Source organism: Chiloscyllium punctatum, chromosome 37 (genome assembly GCF_047496795.1).
Source record: "Chiloscyllium punctatum isolate Juve2018m chromosome 37, sChiPun1.3, whole genome shotgun sequence".
In the NCBI taxonomy this organism is placed as follows: Eukaryota; Metazoa; Chordata; class Chondrichthyes; order Orectolobiformes; family Hemiscylliidae; genus Chiloscyllium; species Chiloscyllium punctatum.
Window position 1 is genome coordinate 1,367,508 of NC_092775.1, and position 15,780 is coordinate 1,383,287.

The 15,780-nt window shown below is 45.3% G+C and overlaps 1 protein-coding gene across 6 annotated transcripts in view; it reads left to right on the top strand.

Annotated features, from left to right (window-relative positions):
• mtss1 (MTSS I-BAR domain containing 1) overlaps window positions 1-15,780 on the top strand; it is a 280,139-nt gene that overhangs the window by 39,287 nt on the left and 225,072 nt on the right. For all 6 annotated transcript variants that reach the window (XM_072556077.1, XM_072556073.1, XM_072556075.1 and 3 more), the window contains 2 exons: window positions 5,777-5,868; window positions 7,745-8,147. In XM_072556077.1, coding sequence (XP_072412178.1) covers window positions 5,777-5,868; window positions 7,745-8,147 — 495 coding nt within the window. The remainder of the gene's footprint in view (window positions 1-5,776; window positions 5,869-7,744; window positions 8,148-15,780) is intronic.

Sequence of the window (15,780 nt, forward strand, 5' to 3'; positions counted from 1 at the left end):
TGTGTCATCTGCAAACTTAGAAATATTGCAGTTTAGTCCCCACATCCAAATCATTGATGTATATTATGAACAATTGGGTCCCAAATACTGATCCTTATGGTACCTCAGTAGTCACAGCCTGCCAACATGAGAATGACCCTTTTAGACCATAAGACAGAAGTGGATGTAAGGCCATTCGGCCCATCGAGTCCACTCCGCCATTCAATCATGGCTGATGGGCATTTCAACTCCACTTACCCGCATTCTCCCCGTAGCCCTTAATTCCTTGTGACATCAAGAATTTATCAATTTCTGCCTTTAGCATCCCGGCCTCCACTGCACTCTGCGGCAATGAATTCCACAGGCCCACCACTCTCTGGCTGAAGAAATGTCTCCGCATTTCTGTTCTGAATTTACCCCCTCTAATTCTAAGGCTGTGTCCACGGGCCCTGGTCTCCTCGCCTAACGGAAACAATTTCCTAGTGTCCACCCTCTCCAAGCCATGTATTTTCTTGTAAGTTTCTATTAGATCTCCCCTTAATCTTCTAAACTCCAATGAATACAATCCCAGGATCCTCAGCCGTTCCTCGTATGTTAGACCTACCATTCCAGGGATCATCCGTGTGAATCTCCGCTGGACACGCTCCAGTGCCAGTATGTCCTTCCTGAGGTGTGGGGACCAAAACTGGACACAGTACTCCAAATGGGGCCTAACCAGAGCTTTATAAAGTTTCAGTAGCACAACGGTGCTTTTATATTCCAACCCTCTTGAGATAATTGACAACATTACATTCACTTTCTTAATCACGGACTCAGCCTGCATGTTTACTTTTAGAGAATCCTCAACTAGCACTCCCAGATCCCTCTGTACTTTGGCTTTATGAATTTTCTCACCATTTAGAAAGTAGTCCATGCTTGTATTCTTTTTTCCAAAGTGCAAGACCTCGCATTTGCTCACATTGAATTCCATCAGCCTTTTCCTGGACCACTCTTCCAAACTGTCTAGATCCTTCTGCAGCCTCCCCACTTCCTCAGTACTACCTGCCCGTCCACCTAACTTTGTATCATCGGCAAACTTCGCTAGAATGCCCCCAGTCCCTTCATCCAGATCATTAATATATAACGTGAACAGCTGCGCCCCAACACTGAACCCTACAAGACACCGCTTGTCACTGGCTGCCATTCCAAAAAAGAACCTTTTATCCCAACTCTCTGCCTTCTGTCAGACAGCCAATCTTCAATCCATCCCGGTAGCTCACCTCAAACACCATGGGCCCTCACCTTACTCAGCAGCCTCCCGTGTGGTATCTTATCAAAGACCTTTTGGAAGTCTAGGTAGACCACATCCACCTATTGTCTGTTTTCTTTCTGATTCTGAATCCACATCACCTCCCCACCCCCACCATGCCCCACCCCCTCTAGCCCATGTGCTTTTTACTTTACTGACTTTCTATTTGGGACCAGATCTGAAAATTCGAACGTTCCATGTCCACTGATTTTCCCCTTACTGTCTCTGCTAGTAACATCCTGAAGAAACAGGTTTGTCAAGTACAATTTTCCTTTTCATAAATCCACATTAACTGATCAATGTGTCCATTATCTCCATAGCCATCTCTTCAGTAGTCTGGGATGTAGACCTGGCTGGGGACTTGCAGGAAATTTGAAGATGATAATTTGCATTGTGGTGAAGGTGCAGTGACAGCTGGTAACCCTACAGAAACACAAAAAGAATTCCAAATGTTAATAGCAGCTGCAGTTGAGAACTCCTGTGTGATATGGTCCCTAATTTAAACCTCCCTTGTGTGAGTCCCATCTGCAGCTCGAGGGGTTTCAGCTCAGAGTTAGGGAGCGGGGATCTAAATGTTGCACACTAAACATCAAATTTTGGAAGCTTACCTGGACACTTTGTTCAAGGAGTCAGAGACACCAGTTTACATAGAGTTGCCTGATTTGGTCCAGAGTCATGAACAGGGTAGTGTGAGTATAAGACAATTCAGTATGGGAGTCCGTATTTGATTCAGTATGGGAATCAGATGGAGGGGGGAGCTTAGCTGAGGGGTGAGAGCAGAGGATACATCACCAACAGCAATGTCAGCTGTTTCCTCAGCCACATGCCCATCTGCAGGGCAGAGGGGATGGACTCTGACATCCTCCTGGCACAGGGTCTTCAGGTAGGCCATCAGCTTTCGAGGTACTTGAGCTCCCTGTGCATCAGGAGGCCTGGACTGACCTGGCAGGATCACTGCTGACATCTCCAGCCTCTTCCCCAGTCCAGTAGGTGGACACTGTGTGCCAGACCGAGGCAAGTGCACCTTCCGGGTTTCTGCCTTTCCTTGAAGTTTTGGGCTCTGTTCTGCAGGAACAGAGAGCAGAATGGAATAAGTACCAGTCATGGGGAGCCTTTGTGGACAGGAGGGAGAACACTGCCTGTGGAGGGTGACTGTGAGGTATGATTGTGAGAGGGTCATCAGCTGAGGCTGAGTGAGAGCTTAGACTGTTCATATTTGATGTGAATTGTTGGGTGGGGGGGGGTCAGAATGAGTGGAGCTGTAAAGTGTGTTGATGTGTGCACCTGCAGGTCAAGGTGGACTGTGGGATTCATCAGCTTACCTCCTGTCCTGAGGCTATCTCCAGGTGTGAGGGGACACACTTTTGCTGTAGAGGTGCTCAGTATTTCCATACTGCCTGCTCGTTCAAAGAAATTGTCCTCTTTCTCTTGCCCTTGGGAGAGTTCACCTGAAGTCAACAATATTTCAAACAATAAGATCCCAGTAATTACTGTAGGCTGCTATTTGAAAAATACTGTAATATCTTGAACATTGACCTAAAACATCAGCATATGCAAACATGGGACCTTCCTTTAATGTCTCCTGTAGAGTTCACGTCTCTCACACTGCAGTTGTCCAGCACAATGGTCCTGATTTATGTGGACTCGGGTCTTAGAGCACGACTAGGTTCCATACCTTTGAACTCACCAAGTGTAACCATGTGAATGACCCCGTGACACTGTTTTCATCTGATTTTGTGTACATTCACTGAAGTATAGTTGAGAATGAAGTGGGCTTGTTGACTGTGTACTGTTATTATGTGCACCCAATATCCCTCTGTATATTAATGTTCCTAAGTGTCCTGCCATTTACAGAATACTTTTCTATTGCATTTGACCTCCCAAATGCATCAGCCCTCACATGTCCAGATTAAACTCCATCTGCCATTTCTCCACCCAAACTTTCTAACTGACATATATTCTACTATATCCTTTGACAGCCTTCCTCACTGTCCACAATTCCACCAATTTTCTTGATGTCTGCAAGCTTACTAATCAGACCACAAATATTTTCATCCAAATCATTTATATATATATTATAAACAACCGAAGTCCCAGCACTGATTCTTGCAGAACAGCACTGGTCACAGACTTCCAATCAGAAAAACATCCCTCCACAACTACCCTCTGTCTTCTATGACGAAGCCAATTTTGTAATCAACATAGCAACTCACCATGCATCCCATGTGACTTAACCTTTTGGACCAGCCTACCAGGAGGGCCTTTATCAAATGCTTTACTAAAGTCCATGTTGACAACATCCACTGTCCTACTTTCACCAATCATCTTCATCACTTCCTCAAAAACCTCAGTCAAGTTTGTGAGACAAGACTTCCAAATTTATTCAAAGTCCATACCGTTAAGCACGGTGACAGTGTCACGCAGCACAGCGGAGGGTATTCTCAGTGTGAAGGTGGGACTTTGTCTCCACAAAGACTGTGCGGTGGTTACTCTTACTGATCCTGTTGTGGTCATGTCCATCTGCAGCCGGCAGTTTGGTGAGGATGGGGTCAGGAATGTTTCTCCTCGTTGGTTCCCTCACCACCTGCCGCAGACCCAGTCTAGCAGCAATGTCCTTTAGGATCCAACCAGCTCGATCAGTAGTACTGCTACCGAGCCACTCTTGGTGGTGGACATGGAAATACCCCAGCCAGAGTATGTTTTGTGACCTTGCCATTCTCAGTGCTTCCTCTAAGTGTTGTTCAACAAGGAGGAGGATTGGTTCATCAGCTGAGGGACTGCAGCACGTGATAATCAGCAGGAGGTTTCCTTGCCCATGTTTAACCTGAAGCTGTAAGACTTCATGGGGCCCACAGTCAATGTTGTGGACTCCCAGGGCAACTCCCTCTCGACTCTATCCCACTGTGCCCCTCTGCTGCGTCTGTCCTGCCGGTGAGACAGGGCATATCCAGGGATGGTGATGGTGGGGTCTGGGACATTATCTGCAAGGTATGATTCTGTGAGAATGACTGTGTCAGGCTGGTGCTTGACGAGTCTGTGAGACAGCTCTCCCAATGTTGGCACTAGCCCCCAGATGTTAGTGAGGAGGACTTTGCAGGTTTGACATGGTTGTTTCTGCTGTTGTCTTTTCTAGTGCATGGGTCGATGCCGGTGATCTGTGCGATTTGTTTCTTTGAGACTTTGTAGCGATTGATATCACTGAATGGCTTGCTCGGCTGTTTCCAAGGGCAACTGAGAGTCATCCACATAGCTGTGGGTCTAGAGTCATATGTAAGCCAAACTAAATGAGGATGGCAGATTTTCTTTCCTGAAGGACAGTAGTCCCACGATAATATCACTGAAAACAAACCGACAACCTGAGAATGTCCCCAGGCCATCACCTCCCCGCCTGAACTACCTAAACCCTGGAACGTTGAGCTGCCAGTCCTGCCCTTCACTCAATCGAGTTTCTGTAATGGGTACAACATTATAGGGCCATGTGCTGATCCAGGCTCTAAGGTCATCTGCCTCACCTATTATACCCTTGCATTACAATCCATACACTTCAGACCATCAGTCCCACTGTGTTCATTAACCTTGCCCTGCATGTTCTTCCTATTAGAGTGATTTGTCCTAACGTCTACCTCCTCCTCAATCACTCCACATGCTGACCGACTGCGCTGGTTCATACCCCACTAGCACAAAGGTTTAAACCCTCCTGAGTGGCACCAGCATACCAGGTAAATAACCAATTGATGATATTTCAGTTAACATGCCTTCAGAACATGAGGCTGCTGTAATCAATAACTCCCTCGGTGCATTCTCATTTGTCATCAACCCTCAATGCAGGAACATTTCTTTCATAAAAGAGATTTTAAAATTTCATTTGGAATCTTTTAAAGTTCATTTCTTATCATCTTGCTTTTAGTAGACTCTTCAGCTGGGGAGCTACCCTTCTCTGCCCTTTGTCTAAATAATCACTCCTCATACATGACCAGAGACAGTTGGATATTTTCCCATTGCTGCAAGATCCACCTTTTCTGAATCGGTCACTATTGCTGTCAGCCTGTACAACACAGAAAAAGGCCATTTGACCCAACTCCTCTTTGCTGATGTTTGTATTCCATATGAGCACCCTCTCTTTACCTCCACCTATCAGCCTAAACGTCTATTCCTTTCTCCCTCATGTGTTTGTCCTATTTCTCTTTGACTGCATCTCTGCTACTTACCTCAACCACTCGCTGTGGGAGCAACTTCCACATTCTCCCCATTTTCTGGGTGAAGAGATATTTTCTGAATTCCCAATGGGGCTTATGAGCAACTGTTTTATATTTATGGTGACCAAGTTCTGATCGTATCTGTGAGTGGAAACATTGTACCTACCTAATCAAACTGCTTTGTAATCTGAAAGAAGTCTATGCGGTTTTATATACATTGTTGTTCTCACTGGCACCAGTTCACAGTGCTACCATGTTGAAGATGTGTTTTCTCACAGCTTCCTAATGTACTCATTCATTCTTTGTCTTCCAGGCTATGGAGGGATCAATGCTCACATTGAGCTTTGGGAGCTGGATGGAGTTACCGGGTCTGAAACTGAAGGATTGCGTTGGAGAGAAGCGAAGGTTTGTAGTAATCGCAGTCCCCCCCCCCCCCAACCGTGGATGGGTTCAACCTAATAAGTTCAGGCACCTTGATAGGGAATATTATTGTGGGGACAGTGCAGACTGACCAGAGTTTGTCAAATATGATCTTATTGAGGAGCTTGGCTGAATGGCCTACTTCGGTTCCTACATTATATGTCATTACATTACCTAAACCTGAAGGGTCAGACTGTGGGGAGAGATTTCATAAACTAGGCTTAAATTCCCAGGAATATTGAAGGTTACAGGGGGAACTGATTGAGGATTTCAGGATTTTGAAAAGCTTTGGTGAGAGAAACGTTTCTGCTTGTGAGTGAGTCCCAGCCATTCCAGAGAGAAGTTAGGAAATACTTCTTCATGTACAGTATAGGATGGACAGAATAATGGAACACGCTCCTACAACAAGCAATTGATACTTGCTCAGTGAACTATATTAATTCTGAGATTGGTCCATTTTGCTAGACAGGCTGTGGAGGGCAGTGATACTTGGGTGGACGGGTGGAGCTGCAGTGTGCATCAGCCGGGGTCTCATTGACTGGGAGAAACAGCCCCGAATGGGTCACAGGACCCCACCCTGGTGCACTGCTGCAGCTCCTGATGTTTGGTACCTCACTGAGGTCAGATCCTGTTATAGTGTGTACAAACCCCCTCGACCTTCTGGTTGTTAATCTCAGCCAATCACCACAGCCTGTGGTGGACCTATATTTACATGATCACTGAAGAAGGACGAACACCTTAAATAAAATCTCATTTCTATAGCACCTTTCCTGAGCTCAGCATCTCCCAGATCTCTTCACTGTTGGTGAAGTACTTTTTAAAGTGTAGCCTGTTGTTGTGATGTAGAAACATGGTACCTTCAGCATTTTGCACAAGATCCCACAATGTCCTACTGACCAGATACAGGTAGTTTTTCTACAACCCCACATCATAGAAAAATCTCACTTTAGAAACAGTGCTTAAAGTGTTGGTGATGTAATTGCATAACAGCCAACACACGTCTTAAAAGTTTGTGGTTTAGAAATCAGTCCCCAGTTTGTCAGTCATTACAGCAAATTTGTGTTAATGAAATGTGGGTTATAGCAGAACAACCTGTAATCTGTGTTTTTTTTAATGTTAATTGAGGAATAAACATTGGCTAGGGCATCAATGAGAGCGAAATAGTGGCCATGGGTTATTTTACATCTACCTGAGAGTGCAGAAATGGCCCAGTCTATTCTCTGATCTGAGCAATGAGACCCTGACAGTGCAGCATTGCTCAGTACTGCACTGGAGTAACAGGCTCAGTTCCCTGCTCAGGGAGGACTTGAATCCACAAGTTTCTGACCCTGAGCTGAGAGTGCACCTCACTGATCCATGGAAGAAGAAAGGAGCAATTTTGTGGGGTTTCAGGAAAAAACATTGAAGTCCCATTAGGAACGAAAGAAAAAAATACTTAGCATGAAATGCATAAAACCAAGCCAAATGTGTTGGATGGGGTTGAGGATGGGGATGGAGTTGTTGGGGTGGGGATGGGGTTGAGGGTGGAGGGTGGGGTTGAGGGGGTGGAGTTGTTGGTGTGGGTGTTGAGGGTGGAGGATGGGGGTGGATGTGGAGTTGTTGGGGTGGTGTGGAGGGTGGGAATGGGGTTGTTGGGGTGAGGTGTGGAGGGTGGGACTGTTGGTATGAGGGTGTATCCAAACTCCACCCCACCATAAACTGCAGATAGTACCCAGCATTCTTCATTTATACCTTTCACCTTTTTTTTCTGTGTTTTTTGATTCCCACTCTCTTCCCTCCTTCCTCCTCCCTATCTGCTCTTCCCTTCCATCCATTTCTGTTCCCTATTTACCCTCCTCTCGATATCCCTTGTATCCCCCAGGAACCTAAGGAACAACCGAGTGACCCCAGCTGAGGTTGCTGCCTATTACCAGCACTTTGTCAGTGAGATGGGTCTCGAAAAGAACTTTGTGCCCAGAAGCTGCCTGACATCGCTGTGTCGCATCAATGATGTTGCTAAGAGTGAGGACGCCAGCAAGAGGGGAGTGATCCAAGAGAAGGCACAGGAGGAAGGAAGCGGGGCAGCAACACGGTCGTTGTGGGAGGTCAGAGGTTACCAAAAGGGGAGCAATGGGGTGCAGACACCCTTTCTGATCTTGGCAGAGAATGTGGTCTTAGCGACTGGGACACAGGATGAGCCTGTGAGGCTGGGAGTGGAGGGTGAAGAGCTGCCTTACGTCTGTCACAGCATTTCTGAGTTTGAAACCGCCATCGTGCACAGCCGGGTAAGTGAGTGCTCAGAGGCAGTGCTGATTGTTGGAGCAGGACTGACTGCAGCTGATGCTGTTCTGTGTGCCCATCACTATGGGATACCTGTTCTTCACATCTTCCGACAGGCAGTCACTGACCCCGACCTGATCTTTAACCAGCTGCCCAAAGTGCTCTACCCAGAATATCACAAAGTGCACCAGATGATGAGTCAGCAGAATGCTGGCAGAGACTCTGCTTCTTATCGAGGTTACACTAGCTTTCCCCAGCACCAGGTCAGCAGCTTCAAGCCAGACAGGAAATGTGTCCTGGAAAGGTGGGACAAGTGTCAGACGGTGGTGAATGTCTCCATGGCATTGGTGTTGATTGGGGCTAATCCCAGGCTCACCTTCCTCAGGGACAATGGCAGTTACCTGGGACTGAACTCTAAGATGCCAATCTCCTGCCGCTATAACCCTTTGCAGATTCATCCTTACACCTATGAGCTGCTCCAGGAGCCCAACCTTTTTGCAATGGGTCCCCTGGTGGGTGATAACTTTGTGCGGTTTGTGAAGGGTGGGGCTCTGGGTATCACCAGCTGCCTGGTGAAACGCCACAAGCAACAAAAGGAGAAGGTCCTGGCAAAGTGAAGCAGGAAACTGGCAGCTTCTACTGATCATAAACCAGACAGAGGAGTCACCGCTCATTCTGTCTCACTCCTGAGCAGACTGATGGCTGCTGAGTGCATTAGGTGCAAGGGTTGCTGCTTTCTGTCAGCTTTCCTCCATGGGTCTGACTCAAAGACCACTCCACTCTCTCCTCTTCTAGGAATCTGCTTTTGGGAACTTTGAACTTGCTTCCTGTTCCTTTGGAATTTCTCCATGCATTAATAGAGGAGGGTGGGATCGAGACAAGGTAATGAAGGAGAGAGTTGGGGCTGTAGGGTCAAGGGTGCCCTGTCCGTAAACAACTGTGGTTTGCTCCATTACAGACACATGAAACTTTCCTGTCTCTTTGGTAAAACTGACAAAAACACTGGACAAACAGTAGGCAGAATCTATATTCTCACCCATTGACACTCAATCCTACTGCAGAACTTTCTGAACCAGACGTAGATCCAAGCACTTGTTTGTCACTCATTGTCAGGTCACTGAGCGAAGATAAAAAGTTAAAGAAATTCTTGATCTGGTTCCTGGAGAAGGTTGGGTTGTTAAAATTGCAGTAACTTATGTAAAGTGAGAAACTGCATGCTTCAGGATGTGCTGGCTCAAAAGTTGAGTGTTTTGTGCAGTAACTCCCTCTCTTGGTGATATTCTGTCTATTGCCAGGAGTTAACTGGAATTGATAGGGAGTCCAGACACACAGAGGTGTGGTACCTGCTATGATGCCATCAGCCAGCACTGTCAGAGTTATTGGGCCCAGTCTGGTTGGAATGGAGCACCTCACCACTGCCTCCTTTAATTTAGACTTTTCCTTCAAATCAAATGAAAAATGTTTTGCAATTCTTTTTCAATTCAATCTGTTCAGAGATAATATTACACAGCTCTGCAGCAGTGGGACTTGTTGTGAATTGGAGCTGGTAAAGGCTCTGAGACCATCACGATGTCTTAACAAATGAGTGTGTAAGAAACTCAGAATGTCAGAGAAGGAAACAGTGAATTTAAGTGAAATCAGACACAGAAAGAGAAATAGAACGAAGGAGAGATCAGAGTGAAAAAGGAAGGAGACTGAAGGGGAGAGATTTTCAGGAATGAGTGAACAGTTTAATTGTTCCCTGTCTGGGACAGGGAGAGGTTTGTATAAACAATGATCATGCTGCTTGAAAGCTATTTAACGCTGTCTTCAGCCCTAACACATTAGTGAATTTAGTATGCAAATTCTGCAAATTTTCTAAAACACTGGGGATGTGGACTGTGAGAAGCTGTTGGTGTAAACTAAGCAACGGTTTTGGGGGAATTAATTCTGCTTAATGTGCTTCCTGGATCCACACGATCAGCAGAATTAGGGAACAGCATTCCCAGTTTGGATATTGCAAATCCAGGCATAATCATTAAACGTAGGAGAGATTGTGATAGTTGCGAATGTGTCCGATGTGGCTCATTGCAGGATATTGTTGTGTCTAATGGGAGGAGTCGGAGTGAGTGGGACAAGGGAGAGAGAAGAGGGGTCAGGGAGTGGGGAGGGTGTTGTGTGTCAACTGTCGGGGCTGATCAATGTGATTCGGCTGTGTTTTAAACTCTGTGGCTGACTCTGTGCATGACCCTTTGCCAGTGCGCTTCTGTGAAACTGGTTTGAGGTTCAATATAATGACTGTAAAACTGGAACCGTGTAGTGAAGCTGATTATTGATCCAGTTGCTCTGGTTTCTTATATCCAAAGTCCTGAGCTGTTACTCTGGCTCAGCAGTCTCCTGCTTGAACCTGCTTTAGATACATCCACTTTCTGCAGTCTCCTACCCAGCATGTCCTCTCCACAGGGAGTCCTCTCCCTGTCACTACAACTGACCATAGATTAAAACTTACCAGAAAAAAGCCATCTCCAAACAAAACCTGATCCAAGAATTCCACAATCCCGATATGATCACAATCCTGATTCCAAGTTCAGTGAGGAATGCAGCCTTGCACTGACACATTAAGCACCTGGAACTGTTGGTAATTAACTGGCATGGATTGAGAATTGGTTCCCAGACTGGAAATAGTGTGAATAAATGGGTCATTTTCAGAGGGGAGGTGGTGACAAGTAGGGCATTGTTTGGCCATAGCAATTCACAAAATAGGTCAACTGTTTGACTGAGGGAATCAATTGTAATATTTCCAAGTTACTGATGACACAAAACTAAGATGTGTGAAAGTGAGGAGGATGTAAAGAGGCTTCAGTGTGATTTCGATAAGTTAAATGAGTGAGTAAATAGGTTGCTGATACAGTAAAATGTGATGAATGTGTCAAGTTGTTCATTTCTGTGGGAAAAACTGGCAAGAAAGGCAATGTATTATTTAAATACTGATCGATTGGGAAATGTTGGTGGACAAGTGGACCTGGGTGGCCTTGTGCACTAGTCACTGTAAACATGCAGGTACGACACGTTAGGTAGGTTAGTGGTATGTTAGCCTTCATTACAAGACAGCTTGAGTACAGGAGCAAGGAAGTCTTAACTCCAGCTGGACAGGGCGTTGCTGAGACCACACCTGGAGTATTGTGTACAGTTTTAGTCTCCTTTCCTAAGGAAAGCTATAGTCATCATAGAGAAGGTGCAGTGAAGATTCACCAGACTGATACCTGAGATGGTAGGACTGTCCTATGAGGAGTGGTTGGAGCGATATGGTCTATATTCAGTGGAGTTTAGATGAATGATTAGAATCCCATTGAAACATTCTGACAGGGCTAGACAGCCTAGTTTTACCTGCCTGGGGGAGTTGGCCTGAACAACCAGTCTGTCTCCGGTTATGGTGTAGGCCATTACAGACCGAGATGAGAAATCTTTTCACTAAGATGTCATTCTGGACCAGACCAGACCCCCTCAAAATATTTTAAGAAGGTGGCTAGACCGTAACCTTTTCTTATTTTAAAGGCAGATGTGAAGTACAGTTTTCCAGATGCAATGTGATTGGTCAAACTACTCTGTGTTCAGCAAAACATAATTTATTTAAACACTGTAGTTAAAATACAAACAAAAGGAAGAGGAATTTAGAATGACCTAACTATTAGAAAACTTAATCAAACAATAGGATACAATACTGTTACTAATGAACTGTTCCAAAATAGTAACATCCTATAAACACATCCTTTGGCAAAACGGCAAACTCAAACACAGATTTTCACATGCAGTTCTCCAATCCAGGAGGAAGAAATATCAGGAGAAAATTCAGAGTGTAGCAGCCAAGAGATAATCACTAAAGCTTTCAACTCTTTTTGAGACTTCAGACAGCTTCTGCTGTTACTAAAAAAAATCAAACTCCAGAAACCTGGATCTGTGAGAGCTGGCTACACCCATTCAGGCTGCATCCATTGTTCTAGCTTTTAAAAAGCCAAAAGGTCTCACAAGTTGTTTACTTAAGTCCTCAAGTAGCCAGTTTGGTAATTCTGTCTTACAACCTCTCTTCAAACAAAAGGACAAAATAATCTTTTAAAGTGACAGCATCATCACAGTCATGAACCTATGGAGTTCTCTGCCACAGGAGGCTGTGGAAGATGGGTCATTGTCTATATTTGAATCAGAGAATCCCTGTAGTGAGGAAAGAGACCTTCAGCCCATCAAGTCTGCATGAACCCTCCAAAAAGCATCCCACCCAGACTCAGTCCCCCACCATATCCCTGTAACTCTGCATTTACCATGGCTAATCCACCCAACCTGCACATACCTACTCGCTATGGACAATTTCCTATGACCAGTCCACCTAACCTGCACATCTTTGAACCATGGAAGGAAACCGGAGCATCTGGAGGAAACCCACGCAGATGCAGGGAGAAAATACAAACTCCACACTGTCGCTCCTAGGATGCTAACCACTGAGCAACCATGTTGTCTTTAAGAAAGAAATAGATAAACTTCTGGAAGCTAAAGATATGGGAAGAGTGGAGTATGATATTGAGACAGAAGATCAGCCACAATCATGTTGAGTGATGGAGCTGGTTTGATGGGACAAATGGCCAACTCCTGTTCCTAGATTCTCTGTTGAACTACATCTGAAGGAAACACTGAGAATGGCAAGGAAACAAAATGTACTAAGGTCAAGGGACTTAGAATGTCCATCACCAAAATTGTCTCTGTAGCATCACTTCTGATTGAGCTGTCTCAGTTTTTAAGCACTTTGCTAAACTGGGTCTGCAAAACAACAAAGAGAAATAAACCTGACTGACCTCATCCTCACCACAAAAACCAAGGCAGATCCAAATGATGGAAAGGGTCACCAACAGTGCTATCAAGCGGCACTTGCAAAGGAATATTCTGCTCACTGATACTAAGCTTGTGTTTTGCTGGGGCCATTCGGCTCATGACCTCGCTATAGATTTTGTTCAAACGTGGACAAAAGAGCTGAAATCTACAGGTGAGATGGGAATGACCACATTTGACAGAGTGTGGCACCAAGGAGCCCTCACAAAACTGAAATAGAATTTCTTGAATGTTGCATTTAACATCAACTAAGATGAAGCAGCCTGCTTGATTGGCACCTCATTCACTAACTCGGTATGCATAGAGACATGCAGCATGGAAACTCACCCCAACTCATCCATGCTGACCAGCTTTCGTAAACTGAATTAGTCCCATTCCCTGAATTTGTCCCATAGCCCTTTAAATTTTTCCTATCCATGCACCTGTCCAAATGTCTGTTAAGAGGTGTAATTGTACCTGTCTCTACCACTTCCTCTGCAGCTCATTCCATCCATTCCCTCCACCACTGACATTCATTAACAGTAGGGTGTCATCTACAGCTGTTCATGTTCCATGGATGAATTAAAAATGCTTTGTTTTATTCATTCATGGGAAGTGGACCTTGCTGGCTGGGCCAGTATTTATTGTCCATCCCTCGTTGCTCCTTGAGAAGGTGGGGGTGAGCTGCCTTCTTGAACTGCTGCCGTCCATGTGTTGTAGGTAGATCCACAATGCCATGAGGGAGGGAATTCCAGGAATTTGACCCAGCAACAGTGAAGAAATGTCAATCTATTTCCAATTCAGGATGGTGAGTGCCTGAAACGGGAACTTGCAAGGGGTGGTGTTCTCATGCACCTGCTGCCCTTGTCCTAGCTGGAAGTGGTCGTGGGCTGGAAGGTGCTTTCTAAGAGTCTTTTTGGTGAATTTCTGCAATTTATCTTGTAGATAGTACACACCGCTGCTACTGAGTGTCGGTGGTTGGAGGGAGTGGGTGCTTGTGGATGTGGTGCCAATCAAGCGGCTGCTTTGTACTGGATGGTGTCAAGCTTCTTGAGTGTTGTTGGAACAGCCCCCGTCCAGGCAAGTGGGGAGTATTCCATCACCCTCCTAACTTATATCTTGTAGACAGTGGATAGGCTTTGGTTCAGGAAGTGAGTTACTGGCTGTAGTATTCCTAATTTCTGACCTGCTCTTGTAGACACTTTTTATTAAATTTCAAAAATATACTTTATTTTTAAAAAACATTCTTGTCTATATACATTGTCACAAATGCATTTTGGTTCTGTACAGTATTTTCCCAACAAACAAACATTTACATTTGACTCTATGACTGTAGACCGACAAACCAAAGGCATTTCTTTTACATACAAGACTATATTTACATACATTGAGACACTGGGAGGGTCTGATAACTGAATGAACCCCCTCCCCACTTACCTTATTTGGAAAGGCAAGGACTGATTAGGGATAGTCAGCATGGCTTTGTGCATGGGAAATCATGTCTCACAAATTTGATTGAGTTTTTTGAAGAAGTAACAAAGAAGATTGATGAGGGCAGAGCAGAGAATGTGATCTATATGGACTTCAGTAAGGCGTTCGACAAGGTTCCCCATGGGAGACTGATTAGCAAGGTTAGATCTCACGGAATACAGAGAGAACTAGCCATTTGGATACAGAACTGGCTCAAAGGTAGAAGACAGAGGGTGGTGGTGTAGGGTTGTTTTTCAGAATGGAGGCCTGTGACCAGTGGAGTGCCACAAGGATCGGTGCTGGGCCCTCTACTTTTTGTCATTTATGTAAATGATTTGAATGCGAGTATAAGAGGTACAGTTAGTAAGTTTGCAGATGACACCAAATTGGAGGTGTAGTGGACAGTGAAGAGGGTTACCTCAGACTACAACAGGATCTTGACCAGATGGGCCAATGGGCTGAGAAGTGGCAGATAGAGTTTAATTCAGATAAATGCGAGGTGCTGCATTTTGGGAAAGCAAATCTTAGTGGGACTTAGACACTTAATGGTAAGGTCCTAGGGAGTGTTGCTGAACAAAGAGACCATGGAGTGCAGGTTCATAACTCCTTGAAAGTGGAGTCGCAGGTAGATAGGATAGTGAAGAAGGCGTTTGGTATGCTTTCCTTTATTGGTCAGAGTATTGAGTACAGGACATTGGTTAGGCCACTGTTGGAACATTGTGTGCAATTCTGGTCTCCTTCCTATCGGAAAGATGTTGTGAAACTTGAAAGGGTTCAGAAAAGATTTACAAGGATGTTGCCAGGGTTGGAGGATTTGAGCTAAAGGGAGAGGCTGAACAGGCTGGGGCTGTTTTCCCTGGAGCGTCAGAGGCTGAGGGAAGACCTTATAGAGGTTTACAAAATTATGAGGGGCATGGATAGGGTAAATAGGCAAAGTCTTTTCCCTGGGGTCGGGGAGTCCAGAACTAGAGGGCATAGGTTTAGGGTGAGAGGGGAAAGATATAAAAGAGACCTAAGGGGCAACCTTTTCACTCAGAGGGTGGTACGTGTATGGAATGAGCTGCCAGAGGATGTGGTGGAGGCTGGTACAATTGCAACATTTAGGAGGCATTTGGATGAGTATACGAATAGGAAGGGTTTGGAGGGATTTGGGCCGGGTCCTGGCAGGTGGGACTAGATTGGGTTGAGATATATGGTCGGCATGGACATGTTGGACCGAAGGGTCTGTTTCCATGCTGTACATCTCTATGACTCTAAGAAGACCTCAGACAGTGGTCTTTCCCCACTGTGCCATGGCAGCAGATGCCCCAACCCTCAGTGTGTTCCTCAGCA